Below are 25,758 nucleotides of genomic sequence, written 5' to 3' on the forward strand. Positions count from 1 at the left end.
GATCAGGAGTGGCCGGAGTCGAGTAGAAGCGCACGTACATTTTTCAAACGCAGTCAGTCTACGGGATAACTGTTACACGAGATTTTGTACGCTCCGCACCAAGCATACCGATTCGTCTTTTTTGCTCTAACTCTCGGCCACAGACGCCCCGGAGCTACAGTGTGCATCGAATGCATTGGTATCGTGCGGTGTCTGGCGCTTTGATGCTGCACGACATCAAATGCGCCAGGAAGGTACCGATCGGTTGCACCTACTTGCCGGCGTCATCTTAGAAGTTTTGATCTCTTTTATCCCCGACCGGCACGGTGGTGTCTTACCCGAACGAACGGTTGTTTTTCTACTACTATTGATGTGCATTTTCCTGCGTTTAGTGTCATTTTTCATTTTGCCAAAGTAAAACATCCTGAACCATCCTCAAACCCAGAACGTTGTCAGTGATTTGTGTGTATCGGTCCGAGACACAATGCGCAATTGAGGGCCATTTAGTTTGATTTGCTTTTATGTTATTTCGACTGTTGAATGATGTTTTACAACAAACAAAAGAAAATATTTTTGCACATACAGTAACTGCCAATAAAATGAGACCACCTGCTATTGCACATAAGGTAACAATGAGATTGTGATGCCAATTTTCAACAAATATACTTAGTTTTTGAACACGTCAATGGAAGAATCACGAAATCGATTATGGCTAAAACACATAACAACCTAAAATAAGAACATTCATTAATTTTAAAATTCAAACAAAAATATCTTTATAGTTTTGGGCATCCCTTCTTTACATTTTTCGTTAGGTGTGCTAATAACGTTAGGTGTGTTAATAAAAAAACTTAGTCTTTTCTGGATCAAAATTTTGTTGAGACATTTTTCAGGATTTTTTTATTCATCAATCATGTTTTGGCAAACACAAAGATGCTATAGATAGTTCAGTTGCTAATGATGGTTCTACCAAAATTTTGTAAAGTTATACATAGTAGTAGTATCGAAATCAACTTTTTTTAAATTGAACATAAAAGTGGTCTAATATTATTGGCGGTCACTGTAAATCATTCCTAGATATTTGCCTTGTCGTATTCGAATACGGAAAACGTGCAGAGCGACACTGATTTAAATATGTATTACTATTACAAATTATGTTGATGTTAAATAGAAGTGCATTGCATAACTGCAAATAAGTTTTTTTCTTGTGATTAAATGTCCGAACTTGATGTACTAATAGGCGTGCCGCTTTGTTTGAATTGTGTCATGTGTTTGGCTACTAAATAATCAAGTTTTGTTTCGCGATGTAAGTAATAACGTATGCATTAACACTAGAACGATCAACCAGTCATTTTGTATGGTTTCGAACTTAAAATTGAAATCGTTGCGACCCTTTCTTTCTGAAGAAAGAGTGCTCAATTCATCCTGGACGTTGACCATGTAGTTATTTAGATAGATAGGTTGGCTACTTGGGATTTATAAGGGATCTTCGAGTAGATAACTACACCACTTCGCCATGTTTATGGTACTTTTTAATGGATTTGGCAACTATTAGAAGATTCCTTGTACTATAAGTCACAATATAAGTTTAAGACCCTGGAACATTCTGTTGAATGTTCCAGGGTCTTAAAATGGTCGGATGGTCAGATCCAGATCATCTCTGGATCTTTCCCTACCAGATCAGATCCAGATCATCTCTGGATCTGGAGCCGACAGGAAATATGACACAAGGGACCGACCACCAAGTGACAGCGTGAGCACATGAAAAATCGGACCATTTTTGTCACTTTCTTTTAATGCATACGTTATATTGTATTTTCTTTGCGCTTTTAAAATTATTTTTGTTTGTTTATACCTATGGTTCTTTTACTAATAGATGTTTTCTAACAGCGCACTCATTCATGTAACGAATATTTCCCTTTGAACAATTTAAAGATAACTGCTGCTGTAGGAAACTTTAATAATTGTTTACGTTTGTTCTTTTCGGTTGTTTTTTTTTTTTTTTGTTCCTTTTCAGTCGTAGCATCGGGTCAGGATATACTGATCTATCTGTCGCCGGGACAGAATAGTAGGTTTCAATCAGCACCCCCAAAATCTACCATGGTTCACTAACACTGTTCCCTTGCTTTCAGAGATTATTCATTCGTGGATCGTATCGTAGTTACCGTCAGCACGGGTTCCGGTTCCACCGATCGCCGCGCTACCGAAAATGGAGAGAAATAGACAGACAGACAGACAAACCAACAGTAAACGCCAAGAATGACACGAAGTGCACCATACTGGCATTGGAGCCCCATCGCCATCCTTGCCAGCCTTCCATCACCAAGCCCTGTGCAAAAATTCAGACTGAATCTCGAATATCGGGAGTGTATATTGCATACAGCAATTCTTGTACAGACAAAGGACCCGTGTGTGATGGACAGCCGGTGTATGCACTGTATCGTGATTGAAAAAAATAATACTATTTATTAAGTAAAACAACATGGTCAGCGTCAACTTCTACAAGAATTTGGTTGGCCATTTTTCACCGCAGTTCCGCAGCCTTACAATACAAATGTTTAAGGCAGGAAGGAAGGAATAATGGACGCTTCTGCGTCGTGCACTGTTACTAAACCTCGGACTGATGGGTACGAAATAGCAAGTTGACGCTTTTACTACTGAAGATTAGAATTCTACAACTGTCTTCCTTAAACCGCTGTACTGTGAATGGGAGAATGAATTCCGAAATAAATGAATAAAAGAAGAAAGAAAAACAATATGCTCGTCTGAAGTGGTTTTTGCCACACTTCATGTTTATTGCTAGCTGCTTATAACACTCAATAGCGGTGGTTTACAGAAAAGAAGTTGATCACTTTAGGTAAACAGGCTCGAAAACACCGATTGCGTTGCGTCGTATACGGTCGTGTCGAAACCGAGCGTTCGCACCACGTTATCGATCCAGGACCGGAAGAGTATAATGTTCGTGTACACTCCCGGTATGGCATCATGGCAACCGATGCCCCAAGCAACACTGCCGACCTGTGCGTACCGGTTTTCGGTGGCCGCCCCGATCGGGCACACCAGTGGCGCTCCGCCATCACCTTCGCACGTGTCCACACCACGCTCGCCACCGGCACAGATGAATGTCTGATGCAGCCGGAAGCGGGAGGTGAGTCGCGTAGCCTGAAGTTGTCGTTCGCAGGTGGACGAAGGCACCAACGGTAGTGGGACCTTCTTCATGATCACACTGTAACGGCCCGCCTTACCGAACTGTTCTTTGCCCCAACCGCTGGCGAAGCAATCCGTACGACGTGTATCGAAATTAACCGGCGGCAGACAGACCACGTTGATGTGTTCCGCCAGCTGGATGGGTTGTTCGAGCTCGAGAACAGCAATATCGTTTGCAAGACTGCGAGGGTTAAAGTCGGGATGGCTGTTAACACGCGTTACCAGTCGCTCTTGGTATGGCAATCGTTCCTTGGTGGTTTGGGTGTCCCATTCCCCGGCTCGGACTTTAAGCTGACCCTGCCGGAAAGCTTGAACACAGTGTGCACCGGTTAGGACGAGATTCGGATGAATGAGGGAACCGCCACAGCTACTGCTTCCATCCTGAGTTTTAACGATCGCCACTGTCCACGGGAATTCACCGAAGCCGGCTTCATTGTTCTGCAACAAACATACGATTATCGTAACTCGGAACATTGCTTTCCATGAATATTGTGCACTTACAAAGTTTCCAGTTAACGTGAAATCGATTCCACCAATATTGCGGAGTCCGCAGCCACGTGGCCGTCCAACCGGAGGCTCACCGGGCGTATTGTTCATAGGCACCACCAACGAATCCACATCCCGGCAGCAAACATCAAGCACATCCTGACAGCTTTCTGGGTTGTAGCTGGAAATAAGTAGGGATAATTACATCCGCTGCTTCGAAAACTATCGACCTTTCAATTCCAGTTATACTTACTTCACATTAATCTCGTTGAACTTGTTCTGTTCGGCGAATTCGGGCTGCGGTTGACAGGTGAAATACGGTACGCAGGTGCAACGTTCACCCTGTGCCGTCAGCAGCGTTTGTGGCCGGACAGTTGGTGTGATGGCGTCCAGTGGATCTGGTTGGCCTGCCTGGAAGCCACTGTTGTCGCCTTCACCAACACGGTTTGCAAAGTTTAGGATGGTATCATTCTCGGGAAAGAAGATCTTATCGATCGGCTGCTGTGCTTGTGCGAGGCTGGCGATCGCAAGAACGACCAGTGCTTTGCATAAAGGTGTCATATTGCTTGCTGAAATGATAATGCGTTAGAAATGGTAAATCATGGTAAATTTTTTTTTTGCAATTTAAATACTAATGATTGCTTTTGAAACACAAACTATAATCACAAAGAAAGACTTTCAAAATGAAATAATAATTACGAGATATTGGGCGTCGATCGTTCACAAGGCAATATCAGACATCTTTCCCATCCGGATCGTTCCAATATACGCAAGACCAACTATTCAAAATATCCAAGTTTTAGTCAAAGGACGATAGAATTGACAGGCTAAAGATTCCTGGAGGTAAAAGTGTCAAAAGAAAATTCCAGTTGAATTGAAACACATAGGATCTCCACTGAGGGCCTAACTTTACACAGACCTATCCTAGCCAACAACATGATATCAGCGAATCTAGTAAGCAATTCGTTGGCCGTCGCGACCTAGAACGTCATTACGCCAAGAAGTAATAGAAAAAAATGTACTAATTTAAAAAAAAAACAGAATATTTCATTTACGACTTACTCAAGTTTCTTCAACTGATTCGATTCTCAATCAACCAAAACAACTCTTTGGATCTGTTGGGCTTCTTTACCGAAGTGGTTCAAGAGTGGAAAAGCAAATATTTTTTCAGTTAATGAAATGCATGGTCAATAGTTGAATCGGGACAAATGGGAGCAAACAGTGATGATGTAATAGAAAATCTATGTCTGAATTATTTGCAATCCCCTTGTTACAAGGAGAGGTAAAAGCACTCTTCTTAAGTATGATAAATTAAATAGCCGGATCAGTGCTGCGGCGGAGTTGACGTCGATTCGTTTTTAAAGTAAATGCTTCACATGGAATAAGTTTATTGAACCTTGAAAACGATGTGTAAAAGAATCTCGAAATTCCGATCTCAGTTTTTTCTCCTGTGCCTGGAGATAGCTTTTATATGTGCCCAGTTTTCAAAAAAGTCAGAAAATATCACAAACCCTGAAGAAAACTAACATTTCTCATTTTGAAATCTCTCATGTCCCGCGTCCTTAGCAAATACTCAGCAGTAATTACTCGTTTAAATGGGGTCTCCTTAAAATAATTTGTTAATATTAGGTTCATATTAAGACAATTTTGTTGACAAGTTTTTGACCATCTGCCTTCAGCCCTATGACGACCATTGGAGGGGCCCCCAGTAATTTAATAGTAGACCGGTGTAGATTGCCGGAGAATCATTGCACATCATTTCAAATCTTCTGAGTTCAGATGCTGATTTTCTTATTCAAGGACTGAGCGGTCGTATGGGGCCCTGAGCTTCTATCTATCGGCAGAGAAGGCGTACTGTACAGCACAAGAGACTAGCGCTGGAGGCTCTAGATCTGTAACTGTCTGAGATGACGTTCATACGCACAAAGCTTGAAACAAAATGCAGTTTAATTTCTGAAGTTTCGGGGGGTCGAGTTCTGTCTGAAGTAAATTTCTGGCGTCGCCAGAGAGGACAAACACTCGCAATTTCAAAAGAAAAGAGATTTAGAGTACATAAAGCTTGTTGATCTCGAAAACGCTTGATTGATTCATGCTAAAGGCATGAATCAGGCATGATAAACAGAACTCCCTACTATAGCTCTATGATCTTCAACAATAGATAATTATGGACAAATGATGTTGAATCAAATATGAAAAAATATGTGTAACATCGTCCACAACAACCGAATCGGCGGAAAGTAAGATCTTCTCATCTTCTATCCTCAATGTATGTGTTGCCAATCCATTCCCTGCAGGGGTAGATGATATGACTTTCAGAGCTAAACCTGGTTGATATTTTCATCATCCGCGTTTTTGGTAGATGGTCTTCAACCGAACTTTGAAATAATGAATTACGTAAATGCTAAGCCACTCAGCCACTAAGCCGACGTCGAGGGTCATTGTGTTCGTTTTACTTGATCGTGCGCTTTCTTACTAAATTTCGCATAATGTAAATCATTTCATGCAAACCACAAAACATCAACCAACCACTTGAATGTACCGGTATGTCTGACCTTGCGATAAGAGGTTATGCTGCTCTGTATGGTGGTATGGACCGAAACACGCAAGACCACTTTTCTTCTTATTGTCTTGGCCACCAACGAACTTTCGGGGACCCATGGACCTGTTTTTTTTTTCGTTTTTGTTTTCCAATCTTTCTATCACAAACACTCTCCTTTATTTGATACCAGAATGTTCCCTTGCGGTGCTTTGTTGGGTGTTATGAGAAGGGTCGTAACTGAAACAAATAGGAAAACCCATGAAAGAAACCTTCGACTTGAAGCCTTCCGTTCGGTGACGGCGTCCTTCAAATGCAGCTTTTGGAGCGTGGTTTCACTTCAGTAGTTCGCTAAGTACTGTAAAGGTTAGTTAACTTTGTTGCAAAAATCAAACAAAACTTTGACCCCAGATCGACTACATTTGGGGTGGGTTGTTGGATGGTGTTTCGTGTCGCAACTGCCTCACCAAGAGCGTTTACGATTCGAAGCGAAGCTGGGGCTACTAATAGTTTGCGGACGTTAAAGGACCATAAATCGAACCTCGTAGCTTACCTACGAAAACTAAAGCAAACACACCACAAAAATGGAACTTTTTTCACACTTTTTGCACCTTTTTATAAAGACGCTTGTCGGTCAAGCGTAAAACCGAACCGGATTGAAAGATTGGGTAAATAAAAAAGAACGCACACACAAACACAATAAACGCAGACACACTAACACGCTGAGGATCGCGATCAGTAGGGAGAGTCGAGATCCAGCGGTGTGTTGTCGACTGAGTCGCTACACTGCCGGTAAGAAACTGGCCGCGTGCGATCGTTCAAATCGCGAGCTGAAATACGGCGATCGTGTGAGTTGCGTGTTTTGAAAAGGTGGGGGATGCCCGCTACGATCAAAGCATTCGGGGAGGATGATCGGTACGGTGCGTTAATCGTTGTTTTTTTTTTGTCTTGTTTCTTGACTATTCTCCCCGAAATTCGACGATCATTGTATGTACACCCGTGCTGTGCGAGTGAGTGCTGAAGGCTCCAAAAGTCCAGCTGAGAGTTGATGTTTTCAAGCTCCAGGGTTTACCAAACGAACTCGATCACATGGGCATGTGCTTAACAGCAAGAAATCCAATCAAAAATAGGAAGTTTCCAAATCATTCACTTCTCTTGCAATTTTAGTAATGGAATAAGAATTCCACCTGGTTGATTGTGTCAACTTCGAATATTCTGGATACAAATTTTAAAGTAAAAGGAGGTTCCACAGATCCTCGGCTCGTGCGCTGTGTAAATAAACGTAAATAATCGTTCGGATAATTAGAAAAGCAGGTCAAGATCTCTTGCGATTGTAGAGCCAAATAAGACGCAGAAAAACGATCTAATTTATTGCTAAGAAAATTGTCGCATATCCCATCAGCATCAATTCACGTAGAACGCATTTTCTCAACATCGGTTTAAGACGTTTGCTAGTCGCTTGTGAACGAGGGAATTCCCCCAACAACAACAAAAAAACCTAACCGACCGGATTGTTGGATGAGGATGACGCGTGTCTTCCTACAACCGGTAGATAGAGGGAAGGAGAGAGAGAGAGAGAGAGAGAGAGAGAGCGAAACAGAAAACCTTGGCAATGCAAACGAACACTGTTGCATCTGGAGCAATATAGTGCGATGATAAGCTTTAGGATAGATAGGGATCATTCGATCAACAATCCGATTAGTGTTCCGGGTTTTACGTTGATGTTTTGCTTTTCAATATGAACCAGCATTTGGAAAGCATCGGCTTAACATTGGGGCTTTTCCCCTCACTCCCCACCCAAACGTGTGATACTAGAACGGGTTTTTGAGTAGCAAATAAAAACCCCTAAGAGCTCACACATCCGACCGTTGTGTAGTACGATGCCTAATGGAAGACAACACTTTATCTTGCTTTGTTGTATGTTGTACTAGTAACATCTGCGTATTCGTGTAAAAATACATATACTGTTTACGTTTGACGTGTATCATAAATAAATGATCATTCTAGTTGAATAAAACCAGTTTTGCGAGCGTCAGCAACCTGCTTCAAGGATGAACGGTTGGTATGTTGCTTCTTTTTTTTTGATAAAACATCTTCAGAGTTCTGATACACACTCTTCACCTGCTTGAATATTGTATTAATTTAAAGGATTGAGAACATAAATAAGCAGGATGGGCATACAAAAATAATCAGTTAGGTCCGGCATCTGGACTCTCAACTGGATCTACACATACACACACACATGGCCTGATTATCCTTGAATGGATACAGACTGTAAAATAATCATAATCATACGAAACAATTGGTTTTCCCAAAATACTCATGATTTCCTGTCCAGATGACCATGACACATAAAACTGACAAAGGATAGGAAACAGTAAAAGTAACCCAAGACCTCTCCTTGACTGCATGATAACCTTTCCACTGAAGTTGCTCTAGATTAATTTGGGCGAAGGTTTTGTGTAGCATGTTGAAAACTGGAATTGATCAACGTTGTTGGTAGTGGTGGAAGCTGTACTCTAAAAAAAATGTCAAAGTTCATGATGTACGCAATTAAATTTATTTTCCTAACTTGGGATTTGATTCTGCATTTGAAGTTGTTTGTAAAAAAAAAAAATGAGCTACCAATTGACATCGTTATTGTTATGTATAGTCGTTGCTTCATTTATTTCTATTTCTTTTATTTTTTTACCTCTTCAATGTGTCATAAATTAAGGGTTGTCGCTATAGCTATGTGGATCATTGCTAACACTCACAAAGCAGTGTAGTACGTAGGATCAACCTTTAATGCGTTCAATTTACTCACGATCCAGGATCGTGCAACTTCAATATCTGCGTAAGCACCAGGAATGTTCTCATCGCCGCACCCGATACCCCACGCAACTGCGCCCGCTTGATAATAGTTGGTTGGCGAACCCGGCACAGGGCACACCAGGGCAGCACCACCATCACCGGAGCATACGTCCGCACCTTTCTTACCACCGGCACAAAGGAACGAGCTGTGCAGCTTAAAGTTTAATCCGAGCCGTGTTTTCTGGAAGGCCCTCTCACACTGAGCCGAATCAACGATTGGCAGTATGACGCGCTTCAGTATCTCCTGGTACGTACCGTCGTCACCGAACCGATCCTTGCCCCAACCGCCGGTAATACACTCCGTACCAACCGGGGGCCGCAAACCGGGCGGTGGTAAACAGATTATCTGTACATTGTCCGCTGGCCGGAATGGTTTCTCTAGCACAAGAAGAGCCACATCGAAATGGTGGTGATTGTTGTAGCGATCGTGTATCAATATTTGTTTCACCCTCGAGTCCTGCATTGGAAGGAAATCATTACAGAAGGATGTGGATTTGGAAACGTTTTGTGCGAAACGTTACCTGATTGGGAAGTACTTCGTTCTCGGTCCGGATGTCCCATTCACCGGCTCGTACGATGTAGCTGGAAGGATTGTTTTTTGATACACAATGTGCCACCGTCAGAGCAACATTAGGTGCAACTAGCGACGCCACGCATGCATACACCTCCTTCTCCTCGAAGTCGTACAGCGATTGCAGCTCAAGAACCAACAGCGTCCAAGGGAATTCACCTTCAGGGAAATCGAGAGATTAGTAAAATTGACAGAAGTTCTCCAAATGTTCATAACGCTCTTTCAAGCGACCTACTTACCGAACTCTGATTCTTGCATCTTTCCTGCTCCAATACGAAATCCAACACCGTTTGAGTTTCGGTGTCCACAAGGCTGAAAATCGTCATCTTCCTCCACCGAGTCTTGCCGTACGGGATTATTCCCTCCAGACAGGTCGGTTCCAGTGATTATTTCTTGCCCCGGTGGACAGCATACATCCAGATAGTGGGGACATTCGCCAATAATATTCGAATTTTCCTGCCCAACACGCAAATCCACTTCCGGCGGTGCGTTGTCCTCCTGTGTTATTGTTGTCGGACGATTACATCTACCGAGCGGGACACATTTACCTTGGCAAGACTGTGGAACGGAACGGAAATGTTAGTGAAGCAAATGGGGGAATAAAGCTTGTGTTTGGTCACTTACCTGGCCCTGGATGGTCGGTAGTTGTGCTACCAGCACCAGCAAACAAGACGCGGTAAATACAGCTGACAGATTCATTGTGGCACGTGGCTACGGAGATTCTTTACCGCGCTAAAGCTGCTCCGCGCTTTTGTGTGCACGCTCAATCGAACGATCCGCGAGATACTGCCTCCGAGGTGGATGAGTTTGTGCGCCACACTCTACTAATATCACAGCACAATCCGATTTCACCACAATCTCAACGTTGCTGCTGCGGCGACGATGTCGCTAGACGGGACCGTGGTAACGATGACCCGTCGAAGACGGCGATGACCCGACGACTACGAACGCTAGCCACACGACACAACCACGCTGGTCTGTTCGACAACATCGAGTGACGTTGAAACGGTGTGCTACAGAAAGCGCACTGCCGGTACCGAATGGAACTGGTTTATACGCCGCCGATCGGTTACGAACGCGATCAGATGGTGCTGTAACGAGAACATTTTCTAGCTGAACTGCGGACCGCTGGATCACATCGATGGAAGTGAAAGCCAAAAATGAGTATGGTGAGAAATTGGCTAGGAATTTAGATGATTTCCAAAGCAAATGTGGGTTTCATGTGTCTCAATACTAGTATGATAAAAATACAAATACAATATTCAAAATACATGTGAAACTACATGGAGACTGGACTTTCCTGAGGAATGGTAATCCGTACAACACGAAGATGAAGACGAAGTGTATGATAATTTTATTTTCTCTTAAAACCGCATACGCTAGTTACACTTTCCAACACTTTGACATATGGCCTAAGATCCTGGTATCTACATAGTAGTGATTGAATTTTTGGATTACTTGTTGAAGGCCCAGAAAGCACAGAAGAAGAAGAAGAAGAATAAACTTTTAAACAACCTAATGCAATGCTATTCCGTTTCAATTGTGTATCATGGATTTTCCATTTTTTAAATGTCTGCTATACTATGCATGTGTACACAATTCGCGGGAAAAAATGTGTGAATCAAAAGACCGGTTCATTAGTATCCTTTTTAATGGTTGGTATATGACCACTTTTTTCTTCTTTAGATTGTGAAGTAAATTCTTCTTTTGTCATCCGAGACACCCTTTAATGGTTGCTGGTTATTGTTAATGCACTGATGCATAATGGAATGTTTTGTTTTAACAAGTTTTGTCTTGCTGTGAATGTTTTTTTTTAAATATTAAACAGAATTGTAGTAGTGTAAATAAGCATAAATTCATACCCAGGGTTTTTGTAGTCCGCAGGCGTGCTGACCGAAGGGAGGGGTCTTATTTCTCTGAGTGTCGCAGATATCGCTCTGTGAAGACGGGCTACGCAGAAGTTGTTCCAGTAAAATGTCCTTTTGGTTTACGGGATTGTCTATGTTAAGTGGCAAGTGCGGTTTTCGCACGTCAGGATGATGAAGATACTCAAACAATACGTGCTGGACTGAATCGACGATTTCTGATCAGAGTGAGCAGTACAAGGATGAAATGAAACCCTTGACAAAAGTCACGAAACTTCGACTAATTTACACTTTGACATTCGGGGACTTTAACGCAAATAACGGTTTGCCGACGGGTGCAGTGCATCCTCGTCCAAGCGGCCATTCTTGCTTGGTGCAGTGTCTCTATTGATTCCTGGTGACTTCCGGGGGAAGCGTTCTAGCAAGCATCTCTCCTCTGCTAGCAACTGGTTAATTGGCATGAAACCGGCGAAAAGAAATATTAATGGGATACGTCGAACACCACAAATAAAGTTTTAAAGGTTTTTTGACAATCAAGGACGGCACAAGCACCAAAAAGGATCAGACGCTCAGAAGGGGTTCCGCGAACCTATACGTCGAGCATCAATCTTGCACGAAGCGATCTCGGCGGGACATATACTAAGCTAAGGCCAGAAATTAGCCCTGGCGTATCGATCCATTTGTCCAGGAGTACCGCCACAAACCGTCTCTGGGCGTTACTATTCCGCTGATTCGGCGATTCGAAGCCTAGCAACGCACAGCATCCAACGTTGTCCACTTCCAGAGGCTCAGACTGCAACGTATGACTTTGCTGGATGGATGGATTCCTAACGAATTAGTAGCGGAACAGCAGAGGGCCACCATACAACAAAAGCATACTCGAAAACCGATCGTACCATAGAGCAATAAAGCAATTTTCTTACATAAACATTCCAGATACCTAATAGCACCATATTTTTTTCTTGGGTTAATGTATCTTTTGGGCCTAAAAACCTTTGACATATGCCTAATATTTTTTTTATGCACACAGAACGGCCAATCCGTATTGCTATCCAGTACTCTTAATTACATTTAAAATAGGGGACGCATTTTCCGAAGAAAAACTGTAGAACAGAAGCACGGAGTAGCAACAGGAAGAAACACCAGCTAACAGGATTCTTTATCTTATTAATGCTGTTTCGTGGTTTTTTGTCCATCGTCGAACGAACCACCTTATGGATACTGCCTGCGAGATGGATTTTATCAGAAACGTTGTGCTACAAAAAACGCGTTGCCGGTACCGAAAGGAACTGGTTTATACACTGATCGGATAGAAACGCTTTGAAAATTTTTGTATAATTTCAACAAGTTTGTAACGTTATCATTCCAAGAATAGACACTGGTGTAAATAAATATAAAAACAAGATTCAATGTTTATGTTGCTCTGCGAAATTGTACGAATGTTTGTAGCCTGTACTGTAGCAGAAAATTTATAAAACCAGACCAATGCTAGTGGCGTGCTGTAATTTTCTCGGCAAGATCGGTATTGAATGCTGTTTGGACTTATCTCCTGGAAGCGCAGGAGCGATTGTGCAAATGTCCAAAAGACCAAAACCACCAAAGACTTCAATTCCAAAATAAATAGTAAAAGAAATACTTCTTCTTCTGAAGGTTCACCTCATTAGGCATGCTTAGTTCACAGTCCCTTTTGCAGATATCTTAACCTAGGTTTGGCTTCAACTGATTAAGACAAAGATGTCGTTGTGTTGCTCTACGCCATACATTGAACAGGTCGCTGATGAGAACCTTACTGGAGGAGTATGAGTAAGGGATCCTCATCAAGTGCCCATCCCTTCTTGCGTTGATTACCGTCAAGATATCTGCATTACCAAATAGTTCATGCAGCTTCATGCCGCTCACATAGCCAAAAATAGAAGAATCTTAGAATCCTTGGAATCTGATAGGACTGTTAATGACTGTAGTGGTCAACCGGACGTTGTTGGTGTCTTCTGGACAATGCGTTCCGGAGCTTGCTAATTAGTTTATTAACGAATGAGATGTCCAACCGAGGACGATTGTGACATCGGCAAAGTTAAGGATTTAGAGAGATCGGTTGAATGTTGGAGATGTCTAAGTCCAAGCCGCGCGTGGCACCTTAAGAAATAAATATAAATAAATGAGTAGTAAATGTATAGATTTTTGAGACCCGAGTATTTTTTATCTCATTATTTATTATGAATTATGACGGAACAAAGCTGTACTGTCAACATCTTTTGTGATGACTAAATGACTTTAACATAATGATAAGGCATTTCCTTCTTATTATTTGCCTTATCCCGGGCATACCCGGTTGGATATCTGAAATGTATTCATTTAAATATTAAAATTTCTTGTCAGTATAAATAATGTGTTTTTTATCATTATAATAATGTAAAACTTAAGGAAATTGGAAATGTCTTTATCAATACTTATTTGCTTCATTTTCATCTTTGGTACCATACAAATTGAACAAACATACAAATTGAATTGAACAGTGAGTTCTGCGTAGGAGGAACGAGTTTCGATGGGATTTGGGACACGCATACTTACATTTGTATCCACCAGTGTATTGTTACTCACGCTTATTGGCATCATTATGCAAAATTCTCCAAGGTAAACAAGTTTTACCATTAAAATTAACTTCTGGTTTATAATTTGTTGTCTCCTGATTGATGCAGTGTCCAAATCCCTTGGAGTCATACGTGATGAATGAATGAGGCCCACACTATATCAAAACTGCTCAAACCAGGAGCAACGCCGCTGTTCGTTTGATCTGCCGCTGGTTTGATGTGCTTTATTATTAAGCATCAACACTGAGCTAAACTTTTTGAGTAGTGCTAAATTCCCATTCGATCAACGTGCCGTTATCCTATTATATATAAGAAGAAAAAGAAGCATGGTAGTTTGCACAATACGTGCTGCGCTCAGTGATGAGTTGACATAAAGAAGACTCTGACAAAAGAAAAGGAACTGGACACAACACTACCCAAAACAAGTTTTGGTCGCGTCGATCGTCCACGTTTCATGGTAAACATGTGTGACAGATCCTTTCGTTGTTCCCACGTAGAAAGGTAAAAACAATACCTACAAGGTACTATTTCAGGGACAATTCCAACATTGTTTTTTTTCCTAAGTCGTACCTCTTGTGTCGTTGAACGATACAATCAATCTTTAACCTTTGGACTAGTAATCGTTGGTGATGTGGGAAAGATTGCGCGTTGCTCACACGAAGCGGCGAAGAATTCGATCTGATGTTCAAATAATGATAACCCATTACGCTTCGTTTGGTATTAATAGTCTGCAGTGTATTCCCTTCTCGCACGTGATGGTCGTAACAAACTCGCGATCGTTTGAAGCTTCAAAACCGCACATCAGCCGATCGTAAACCCTGTCCGTTACGTAAGTTACATCCCCACCGGTATCGAAATGGGGCGCATCTTTCGCGACCAGGGTTGAAATTTCAACTGGCACGAAAATTCAATCAGTAGGCAGCAGTTAGTACAACTTGTTCGTTCAGTACAGTTGGGTTGCAGAATATAGGGTCAGCAGTATTCAGAACACCGTGCGTAACGGGTAGGGACTTTCAATGTGGTCTTTGGGTAGTGGCAAATTTACGCATGTACGGACATTGTTGGCCGTGGTAGTATGTTTAAGCATTGCGAGAAAATCCTTCGCCTGCAACTGTGTGCCAGTTAACCTTTGCCCAAGCCCAGAGGTGGACTTGCGGCTGGCAGACATAGACGGGTTAGTATGTCCCGCGGATAAAGTGTGTTGTGATGTGCCGGTGGACGAAAATCCTTCCCTAGTATTAGACGAACTGACAGGAGCACCCTGCGATGGGGTATGTGTGACCAGTCCATTGGAATGTGCTGGTGAGGTTGACAGCGAAGAATCCGGCAAGGATTACATCGATGTCAGAATTGCTGCTGGTGTTGGTTGTCCTGCCAATCAGTACTGCTGTCGTTCGAAAACGGACGAGCCTGCAACCTGCAATGAAACATGCCAACCGATGTCGCTCTGTACACTGCCCGTAGCTGGAGGTGGTTGTGGCGAAGAAAACATATGCTGCCGTATGAATCGCTCACCGTGGTTTGAAATGATCAACGATATAAACCGCATGGCCGATCCCGAACCCGGCGTTGATCGTGAAAGTGCATGCGAGTGGCGTAAGGTGGGCGAAGATGGCACCCGGTTTCCACGCTGGTTGGTTTCTGTGTGGGCTAGGGTTGAGATCATACCCGGCCTTCAAGCCGATCAATTTGTTTGCAGTGGAGTATTGGTGGATCCGTCGCTAGTGCTGACGACGGCAAGTAGTGTTAAAAATGTGCCTACGGAGAAAATGTTCGTGAATGTTGGCGATTACGATATTTCCAGCCGATCCGCACTGCGAACGGAAAATGTAAGTTGTATGATGGATTTTGTTGGCTTTTTGCATAGTATAGTCGGTGCTAGACTCACCTGGATTCGATTGCTTCATAATCAATCATTCATTTAGTTCTACGATGAAATGAACTTTAATAGAAGGAAAACTTAAAAAGATTTGGGAAGGTGAATACAATTATCATTGATTTGTTAATATCTATAACTATTTTAAATTCAGTTATTGCGTAATAGTTAAATGATGTCATTAAGTTCTTTGTTAACTTTTCAGCTAGAAAATAATGAAAATGTTCTGTGTTTCATGAGGTGCTTTTGAAGCCCGAGTAAAAATAAGTTAAACAATAGTTAAAATTTTAAAAGTCAATTATTAAAGCAGCTCTATCACGTTGTAGCTGGCTATAAAATTTATTAATTAAATTAAGAAGAAAAAAATTTAAAATGTATTTTTCTTTACAAACGTTATTTGCCACAAATATTGATCCATATAAAATCAGAATCAGAAAAGATAATTGAATAAATGAATGAACAATACGGCCATAAAGTTCTACGATAATTGAAAAAAAAACGGTAAAGTACAAATGTATTATTTTTCCTGATTGATAAAAAGTCAAATCTTGACAATACGGCACTGCAAAGTCATAATTAACTGTAAATAATAAATAAATAGCCAAATTGTTATATATTTTCAAAGTAATTCTTCTTCTTTTATGCTTAACGATATGCTAGTTCATGACGGCTATTTGAATGACTTTAGCAACTTATTGATACCAGTTAATTGCATAGACGATTCTCACTGTGGGAGAACAGTCCTGATGGGACTCGATCTCCTGCTGTGTGATGATAATACCCTTATTTATGGGTACTGCCATCGGACTACCCTTTTTCAATGTTATAACCTCATCAATATCATTTAATTACAAATGTTTTGTGAATATTTACAGAACTGGGCAAGGGTATTAGCTCCTATTGCTGAACAAAATGGATACACAATTCACGTGTTCATTATTCAGTAATCTAGTATTTTGATTTGACAGATTTCTGAGACCATTTAATACAAAAAAGCGCTCTAAGAACGATCAAATCTAAATGTAGTACTCAATGGTTCGTCAGAGATCGCCATGTTCCTAGACTGTTGAAGAAGCGAAAAGCTTTAAATCATAGTTAGCTAAACAATAAGACAGTGGTGAGCTTAAGCCATGATTATCTTTGGGATCAATAACAAAGTAGAACAGTATCGTATATACCGTTTGTCGTGTGGATATCTTCATCGTCCGTAAAGTAACGATTTTCCTTTCACTTCTACCGACGCACCTTCACTCTTCTTTGATATAAACGATAGACTAAACTTCGCTTTAAGATTTTATTTTACTACGGAGATATAAACATTGCTACAAACGATGGCTAGCAGAGTGGTTTGATGCCCGAGACCATGGCACTTCCCACTATGGTGATGCTTCTTAATAAAACAACAACGTATGAAAAGGAATGAAAGATGTGTAAAATAGCTTACCACTGAATGCCGTCAGCTGTTGTTACCCTGCGGCAGTAAGCTAGACCTTGGTTTTAGGAGCTATATCCTTGGGAAACAATCCATGAAACCCATGTATAACTCTCATTTGTATTTCGTTTTCAAACTATCTTTCGTACAGAAACAAATGCCGTTCTTTATGAAACAAAAAAAAAAAATTAAAAATATTGTCAGGTGGCATTTTTTTAATTCAAAAGGACCGGTATCATCATCCACCGAGGTCATTGGTCTGTGTGCTGAACTGAATGCCTAGTTATGAGTAAATTAATTCAATGTCTCCCGGTGGACGGCCCAGTAGTGATGTGACAACGACACTGGTCTTCTCACAGAACAGGCACTAGCGTTAGGACCGGCGTTCTAATCCTATCGGGACCGTTTTTCCCTAGTGACGATTTACTATCCAGCTATGTGGTATCAGCAAGTCTTCTTCTTAGCATAACGACGTCTAAGGTCAAGCCGGCCGTCGAATGGCTTACTAGACTTGCCGATACCACATAGTTGGATAGTCAGTCTTCACTGAGGGAGGACGGTCTTTTTTTTTTTTGTTAACGGGGAGGGAACCTTCAAAAGGTCCCCATCTCGGAAGGTGGTCTGCGGCTACAGACCAACCCTCAAGATGGGGTATGTGGGATTCATCGTGACGCTGGGCCCGTGAAGCGGACCCGGCAGCCGATGCGACCCAACTAAACCACTCCTCGACCTGATCCGAAACCTGCCGATGCGCTGATGTGCGTAGTACTCCATGCAGGTTCGTTTGGGCGATGCACTCATCCCGTTGACGCGCGGTTGCTGCGTCATTCGTCCTTGTTGTTTCAGCTGCTGCTGCTGCTTCGTGCCTTCCTTTCCGCTGCTGCTGCTCAGACCCATCCGTCCGTAGCCGTTACTCCCGGTTGGGTCTAAGCTCCTGCTGCTGCTCTGGTTACTCGTCGCTGCTGCTGCTGCTTCCGTTGTAGTATAGTCCTTTATGTGCGGTTACGGCGGCAGCTATTGCTACCTTGGTTGTTCCGTGTTCCGTCGTCGTTGTTGTCGCCTCCGTCTTGCCGTTGGTGGACTTTCCTCATTCCACATCACTTGGAGGTTTCTGAAGATGGTCCGAGCGGCAGTCCGAAAAGCTTCCCAAGTGTCGCGGTTGCCACACATTTCCGCCTCCAGATTGTCCATCGTCAAGCGGGTGTGGCTCTGCTGTTGCATCTCTTGTTAGGTCCGAGCAAACCGTGGACAGTGGAACATTACGAGATCGACATCTTCCACGTCATGTTCACACACCGGGCAGCTTGGCGAGCCGTCAAGCATGCCTTTCTCAACGAGGTACCTCCGGAAAAACCCATGCCCTGTAAAGAGTTGAGATAGATAAAAAACAATTTCTCCGTGCTTACGATTTACCCAGGACATAATGTCCGGGATAAGTCTCCTCGTCTTCATCCCCGGCGATCCCTGTTGCTCTGCTTCAGCTGTCCACTGTTGTTGCCAGCGTTCCATGGTCTCCTCTCTGCGTCGTTTTTGTATGTCTGGTCCAGGACATCCCCTCGCTACCTTATCGTCATGGCAGCGAATATCCTCCTCTAGGAGGAGCACTAGCGGGATAGTACTTGCGACCACGCAAGCTGCATCGTAGGAAACCGTCTGGAAGGCGCTGGCTACTCGGAGTACTCCTGTGCGGTGTGTCCTCTGAACGGTTGTGCGATGAATATCTCTGTGTAGTAGTGTCCGTCCCCACGATGGTGCCGCGTAACGGACAATGCTATTCCCAACGTAAGCAGGGCTCTCCTTCTGCTGCTTTTGGGGCCACACTTGTTCGGCATCAGAGCGGTCAAGGCATTTGCGATACGCGTTGCCTTGGTGCAGACCTTCTCCAAATGCCGGCCGTAGTGCTGCTTGCGGCAGAGCTCGACGCCGAGGTACTTAAGCGATTTCGTGGAAATGATCGTGTGTCCCCCCGCCTATAGTTGACCTACTTGCGGGTTGTGATGTGTGCAAAAGATCATGTAGCCGGTCTTTTGATGGGCCAGTTGCTGATTTCCTGTGGGTCCCTCCCGATAAGGGTGAACGCCACATCATCCGCAAATCCTATAATGTCCGTACGCTTCCCGGACAGCTCCAGACGTAGAAGGTCGTCGTACATGACGTTCCACAGTGTTGGCCCTAGAACCAAACCTTGCGGAACACCTGCCGTCACTGGTAGCGAGACCAATCCTTCGTCCGTCTCGTAATGGATCGTTCGATTGATGAAGTAGTTATGCAGCAACGCCTGGAGGTACAATGGCGTGTTTCTTCGCTGCAGAGCTGCTCCAATCGCTGTCCAGTTGGCCGTGTTGAAGGCGTTCTTCACGTCGATTGTCACCATTGCATTGTCGGTCGCCCTTGCGCTTCTTGTCCAGCGCAACCTTTCCATTGGCGATCACCCTGTTGATGGCGTCCATAGTAGAGCGTCCCTTCCGGAATCCGTATTGGGCATCAGCGAGACCGCCCGTCGTATCGAGATGCTCCGTAAGTCTGCGCTGTATCAGTCGCTCCAACACTTTTCCCAGAACACTCAGCAGGCAGATCGGCCGGTACGACGATGCTTAAACCGGTGGTTTCCCAGCCTTCGAGAACAGCACCAACCGTTGCCTCTTCCATTCAACGGGGAAGTGGCCGGAATTGATATAGTGCTGGAACGTTCTCGAGAAGACGCGTGGAACTGCCGTCATCGCCGCTATCAAGGACACGTTAGGGATATTATCGTCTCCAGGGGCACGCTGTGGGTTGAGCGATTTTGCAATGCCCAACAGCTCGTCCTCGGTGACTGCATCCCTTGCCGTGTCCTTGTCCGTCCGAGAGAGGACAGTCTTGATGGGATTTGAATACCGGTCCTGCCGTTTGAAGACCGGCGCCGCTGTCGCCTGCACTTCTGAGCCACCCCCAGCAGTCTCTATCATCAGCAAGTATCAGCAAGTCTCTTAAGCCATTACATGGCTGGCGTGACCTTAGTTAGGAAGTCGTTGAGCCAAGAAGAAGATTTAATACGTTACTAATAAACAGATACGCGGGACACTGGGGTATATTCAAGTGAAGGTTGATTGCATGCTTCTGCATGACCTTGACTATTCTGGAACTAAAACTTAATACATTTTTCGAAGGAAAAGCAAAAAGAAAAACAGCATTACAAAGATCAGTTAACAGCTATTTTATCTATATTGTTAATTGTTAATTGTTATTTTAAGTCTTCATCATTGTTAATAAAAAAACTCCATTTCTTCTCCCGGTCTAGATGTATACCATCAAGGAACAGACCATTCACGAGGATTATAGCACTTTCGGTCTGCTACACCACGATGTTGCACTGTTACGCCTTGCATCCCCGGTTCACGATGGACAGTGTGTTGCCACGCTTGCTTCGTCACTTGAAAAGGAAGAAGATAGCAGCTGTTACACTATCGGATGGAACCGCACACTACTCGCGACCAGATCTGGCCAACCTGGCCGTTACCCAGTACAGGTGACAAGCTTCTTGGACGATCCGTATTGTGCGCCGGGCGCAATCTGTCTCGGCCGTGACGAAGGGCGATGTAACTATGATACCCTGGACGGATCGCCCATCGTTTGCATGGAAGGTGTTTTGGAAGTTGATTGGAAGCTTCGAGGGTTGCTAGTGAACAACTGTTCGGGTGTGCCGATTAAGAGTGTTGTCTCGTGGCTTGACTATCAACGAAATCCTGGATTTGTTCAGGAAGTAAAACCGGCCATTCCAGACAGACGGTATTTGCCAGTGTTATGACCCTGTAGATGGTGATAAGTCAAAATATGGACAATAAATAGCATAAATAAATATCTTCTCGGCTACACTTATTTTTGGTTGTTATTGAACGCTTATTGGTTACTTAGAATTCTTGATGAATCCTCAAATCTAAAATATAAAGCGTAAAAACGCATAATTTTAAATGAAAGCCTTTTCGATACATGAAGAAGCAGTCGTTTGTTTTATTGGTAAGTGAAAGTAAACATAAAATTAAATTATTTGCTCATGGCGTATACACATAGGCCCTGGAAAGAATGCTACTTTGTAACAGCTTCTTATCGATCCAGTCGCGGAAGAAGGCCACATTGCCGTACACACCGGGGATACCATTTTCACCACATCCAATACCCCACGCAACAATACCGGCCTGGTAGTAGTACTTCGACGAGCCAGGAATTGGACAGACAAGCGGAGAACCACCGTCACCGCGACACGTATCCTGTCCGGCAATGCCTCCAGCACACAGGAAACTCTGGTGAAGTACGAACCGCTTGCCTAGCCGAGTATTGCGCAATGCATTTTGACATTGATGGTACGGCATAACCGGAAGTTCCACCTTTTTCAAAATCACCTGGTACTTGCCCTCCTTGCCGAAGACAGATTTACCCCAGCCAGAAACGACACAATTGCTGTAATCAAACGAGGTATCCCTGGGAGGCAAACAGATCGGCTGCACGTTTTCCGCCAGTTTGAACGGTTGTTGCAACATCACAAGAGCCACATCATTCGCCAGGGAACCTTTGTTAAAGGCTTCGTGTGTGATGACTTCAGCCACACGTTCGTCCTGGTGAGGAAGCAGTTCATCTCGTGTCTGTGTATCCCATTCGCCGACGCGAACCATCAGTTGATCCTTTTGCATGTCAAAAACACAGTGAGCCGCCGTTAGAACTACCTCCGGAGCAATCAACGAGCCACCGCACTGATACACGTTCAGCTTAGTACCGGTAGCGGATTTTTCTAGCAATATTGCCGCCATCCAAGGAAACTCGCCGTACTGCGATTCACCATCTACATCGCCAATTATACGAACACCGACACCATCATAATTACGTCTACCGCAAGATGGACGGCGTCCAGTCGATTCATCACCAGACCTTGGCGGAGCTACGGACGTAAGGGAAGGAGGCGGCTCAACCAGCACCAAGTCCTTCTCGCAACAGACGTGCAAATAGTTGGGACACTCCATTTCATCTCCTCCAACACGAATATCGATTATTCCCGTACCGTCGGTGATGATCTGATCGTTACTGCAAAGATAATACTGCACACATTCGCCTCTACAGTTCTGAAAGTAGATTAAACGTGTAAGAGTTAATAAGTAACAGATCTAAAGTTTTTTTTCCGAGTCAACGTACATTCGGTTGTCTTGAAAGTGATCCGCCAAATCCTTGCGCGTTTATTAAGCCAGCGGATGCAATGAGTATCAGCACACAAATTCGAAATTGCATGATGGCTGCCGTTTATTATACATAGATTAATATTAGATCACAAATGGAGAAAGCTGGAAGTCTTGCAGACCGTTCCAATAGGCCAACACAAATAGATGACTGTGATATTAAAGCTCAAGCGTGTGCAACATCGTTCACGTTTCGGACAAGATTGACCAAACGTCGAGATTAGCGGGTTACATTTAACGCGTTATGCAAATGAGCGGTTCGGGACTAAGCATCGGTACAGGTTTTTGTCGAAATCTTCGTACGATCCTCAAAATTTGTAAAAAAAAAGGTGGTAAAATCTTGTTCATTTTCTTCGGAGATATATGTATATGTCACAAATTGAGAAATCTTTTTTGAAGTATTTGTCGTAGAATTTCTGTAGATGAAGAATAGTGGAGACTATCAGGGAATTCTGCAAATTCATTATTAATCCAAAATTTCATAGATCATTAAACTTTTCTATCGATCAGTTTATAGAGTAAACTTTTCAATTATCATGAAACTAAAAACGGAGCATCAAAATTTGACCACAGGTAAAATATTGTTTGGCAACAATTTTGAGCCCTGACACTCGGTAAAAAAGTTAGCGTTTCTTCGTGCTAATCTTATTTTACTTTTACACATTTTATCATAATTAGCCCAAATCTTCTTCTTCTAAGCTCAACGACCTTCTATGGCTTACTAGACTCGCCGATACCACGTAGTTGGATAATCAGTCCTCACTACGGAGGAACGATCAGGATGGGATTTGAACTTCGGTCCTGCCTTGTGAGGACCAACGTCTTTGTCGCAAGACCGCCGAGCCACCATTAGCAAAAATTTTTTTTTTTTCCATTGAGAATTAGGAAGTACATTGATATTTGAAACGTGGCAGGCTCTTTATCAGTTCATAGTTTTTGAAGAGCGCATCCCTAGCCACTAAAAATCGTGCAGTGATTTGAGTTTATACTAAGGATTCCATTTGAACATTATTTAACATTATTATATTTTATATATATATTTTTTAGAAACGCTATAATCTTTCAAAAGAATACAATTCGAAAGATACTCACCATAAAGAAATAATCCGATCCTTTGGAGGATCGACCTGACTCGATTTTATTAAGCGATACCGGTTTTCTACCGATCAAGCTGTTTTCCATTGCGCTAATCAAGCTGGTTCAAAAATTTCAATATGTCCCACTTGGCATAACCACGCCAAAGCTTCTCTCACCCCCATACCCAATCCCCCTTCGCCCTCTTCCCCTCCATCAGTTAGTTCTTTTGCTGGTTCTAGAACGTACTCATATAAAAATACAATTTATGGAGAATTTTAAATTTTATTTTACAGTTCCAAAGAATTAGTAATAATGCTTTTTCCATTTACCTTTTCATTACTCGCATTGAGGCTGATATTATTATTATTATTATTATTATTGTTAATTTAATCATTCCTTTTCATTTTCAATTTTAATATATTCTAGTTTTCTCTAGTATTTAGTATTTTAATATATTCTAGGGTCCGTTCAACAGCTAAATTGTTCCGTACGAACTGTCACCTTACAAGTTAAATTACTTATGCAGCGGAAGCATCGCGATGCCAATGTAAGCATTTTCACTATACTACGCTGGATCGTCATCGATTACATACCAACTCTGGTGTTGTTATGTAAGACTGGTTAGTCTCTGAGCGGTCTTCATAGCTGAGTTAAGCATTCCAGATACACTTCATCAAATTTTTGTCTATCGTTTTCTTTATCTCGAGTGATACATAATATATCGCTGTCAATTTGTCAAAGGGCCTATTGGTTTCTCATATAAGACCGTGATGTCTTTGTTGGTTTATTTGGGCTACTACCTGTAAAGGAAGCTAGTTTTCAACAGCTTCTCATCGATCCAGTCACGAAAGAAAGCCACATTGCCGTATATCCCAGGTGCACCGCTCTCACTCCACGCAAAAATACCGACTTGGTGATAGTGCGTCGATGAGCCCGGAATCGGACAGACGAGCGGCGAACCACCGACACCGATGGTATTCTGTCCGGTAACGCCACCAGCACACAACAAGTTCTGGTGAAGCACGAACCGCTCACCTAGCCGAGTTGCACGTAACAAATCTTGACATGTGCCGTGCGCCATAACCGGAAGCTCCACCTGCTTCAGAATCTTTTGGTACTTGCCCTCCATGTTGAACATTTTCTTACCCCATCCAGAAACAACACAATTATTAAAATCAATTGAACTACCGTTCGGTGGCAAACAGATCGGCTGCACGTTTTCTGCCAGTCTGAACGGTTGTTGTAAGATCAACAAGGCCACATCATTCGACGGAGAGCCTTTGTTAAAGGCTTCGTGTGTGATGACTTCAGCCACACGTTCGTTCTGGTGAGGAAACAGTTCATCTCGTGTTTTTAGATCCCAATCGCCGGCGCGAACCATCAGTTGATCCTTTTGCGTGTCAAAAACACAGTGAGCCGCCGTTAGAACTACCTCCGGAGCAATCAACGAGCCACCGCACTGATACACGTATAGCTCTGTATTGTAAACGGATTTTGCGAGAAATATTGCCACCATCCAAGGAAACTCGCCGTACTGCGATTTACCATCTGCGTCACCAATGATGCGGAAATCAACTCCATCAAAGTTACGTCTACCGCAAGATGGATGGCGTTCAATCGATTCATCAGCAGGACTTGGCGGAGCTACGGATGAAATTGAGGGTGGCGGTTCAATCAGCATCTCATCCTTTTCGCAACAAACGTCCAAATAGTTGGCACACTCGTACTCTTCCGTTTCATCTCCTCCAAAACGAAAATCTATGAGACCCGTACCGTTGGTGATTGTCGGACCATTACTGCAAAGATAATGCGGCACACATACGCCAGTGCAGTTCTGAAAGCAAAGTAAAACATAGTACAGAGGGAAGGATACTAATTAGCAGATCTAAATTGTTCCCAAGTTTCCATCTCAACTTACATTCGATTGATCTGAAAGTGATCCGTCAAATCCTTGCGCGTTTATTAAGCCAACGGATGCAAGGAGTATCAGCACACAAATTCGAAATTGCATGATGGCTGCCGTTTATTATACGTAGATTAATATTAGATCACAAATGGAGAAAGCTGGAAGTCTTGCAGACCGT

The 25,758-nt window shown here is 43.0% G+C and overlaps 3 protein-coding genes across 3 annotated transcripts in view; 2 read left to right on the forward strand and 1 right to left on the reverse strand.

Annotated features, from left to right (window-relative positions):
- Nucleotides 1-23,781, forward strand: part of LOC126556536 (alpha-endosulfine) — a 235,326-nt gene extending 211,545 nt beyond the window's left edge. The window contains exon 3 of the mRNA XM_050211798.1: nucleotides 23,769-23,781. The gene's annotated coding sequence lies outside the window, so the exon portion shown is untranslated. The remainder of the gene's footprint in view (nucleotides 1-23,768) is intronic.
- Nucleotides 2,810-25,685, reverse strand: LOC126567371 (transmembrane protease serine 9-like). Its single transcript, XM_050223596.1, has 10 exons — nucleotides 25,593-25,685; nucleotides 24,585-25,508; nucleotides 21,428-22,486; nucleotides 10,257-10,343; nucleotides 9,872-10,190; nucleotides 9,583-9,791; nucleotides 8,963-9,518; nucleotides 3,926-4,241; nucleotides 3,688-3,853; nucleotides 2,810-3,624 (listed from the first exon to the last, which is right to left on the reverse strand). The coding sequence occupies exons 1-10, from the start codon at nucleotides 25,683-25,685 to the stop codon at nucleotides 2,833-2,835; spliced, it is 4,521 nt and encodes a 1,506-aa protein (XP_050079553.1). The 3' UTR covers nucleotides 2,810-2,832.
- LOC126556123 (uncharacterized) lies at nucleotides 15,102-21,180 on the forward strand. Its single transcript, XM_050211341.1, has 2 exons — nucleotides 15,102-15,914; nucleotides 20,674-21,180. The coding sequence occupies exons 1-2, from the start codon at nucleotides 15,102-15,104 to the stop codon at nucleotides 21,178-21,180; spliced, it is 1,320 nt and encodes a 439-aa protein (XP_050067298.1).
- Nucleotides 25,686-25,758: the final 73 nt, after the last annotated feature.

The sequence above is a fragment of the Anopheles maculipalpis genome, chromosome 2RL (assembly GCF_943734695.1).
Source record: "Anopheles maculipalpis chromosome 2RL, idAnoMacuDA_375_x, whole genome shotgun sequence".
Taxonomy (NCBI): Eukaryota; Metazoa; Arthropoda; class Insecta; order Diptera; family Culicidae; genus Anopheles; species Anopheles maculipalpis.

Coding starts and splice junctions, on each gene's coding strand:
- LOC126556123 (XM_050211341.1), top strand. CDS start 15,102: ATGTGGTCTTTGGGTAGTGGCAAATTTACGCATGTACGGACATTGTTG. Junction 15,915..20,673: donor CCGCACTGCGAACGGAAAAT/GTAAGTTGTATG, acceptor CTCCCGGTCTAG/ATGTATACCATCAAGGAACA.
- LOC126567371 (XM_050223596.1), bottom strand. CDS start 25,685: ATGCAATTTCGAATTTGTGTGCTGATACTCCTTGCATCCGTTGGCTTA. Junction 22,487..24,584: donor CATCGACGCACTATCACCAA/GTCGGTATTTTT, acceptor ATCTACTTTCAG/AACTGTAGAGGCGAATGTGT. Junction 9,792..9,871: donor GATGCAAGAATCAGAGTTCG/GTAAGTAGGTCG, acceptor ATTTCCCTGAAG/GTGAATTCCCTTGGACGCTG.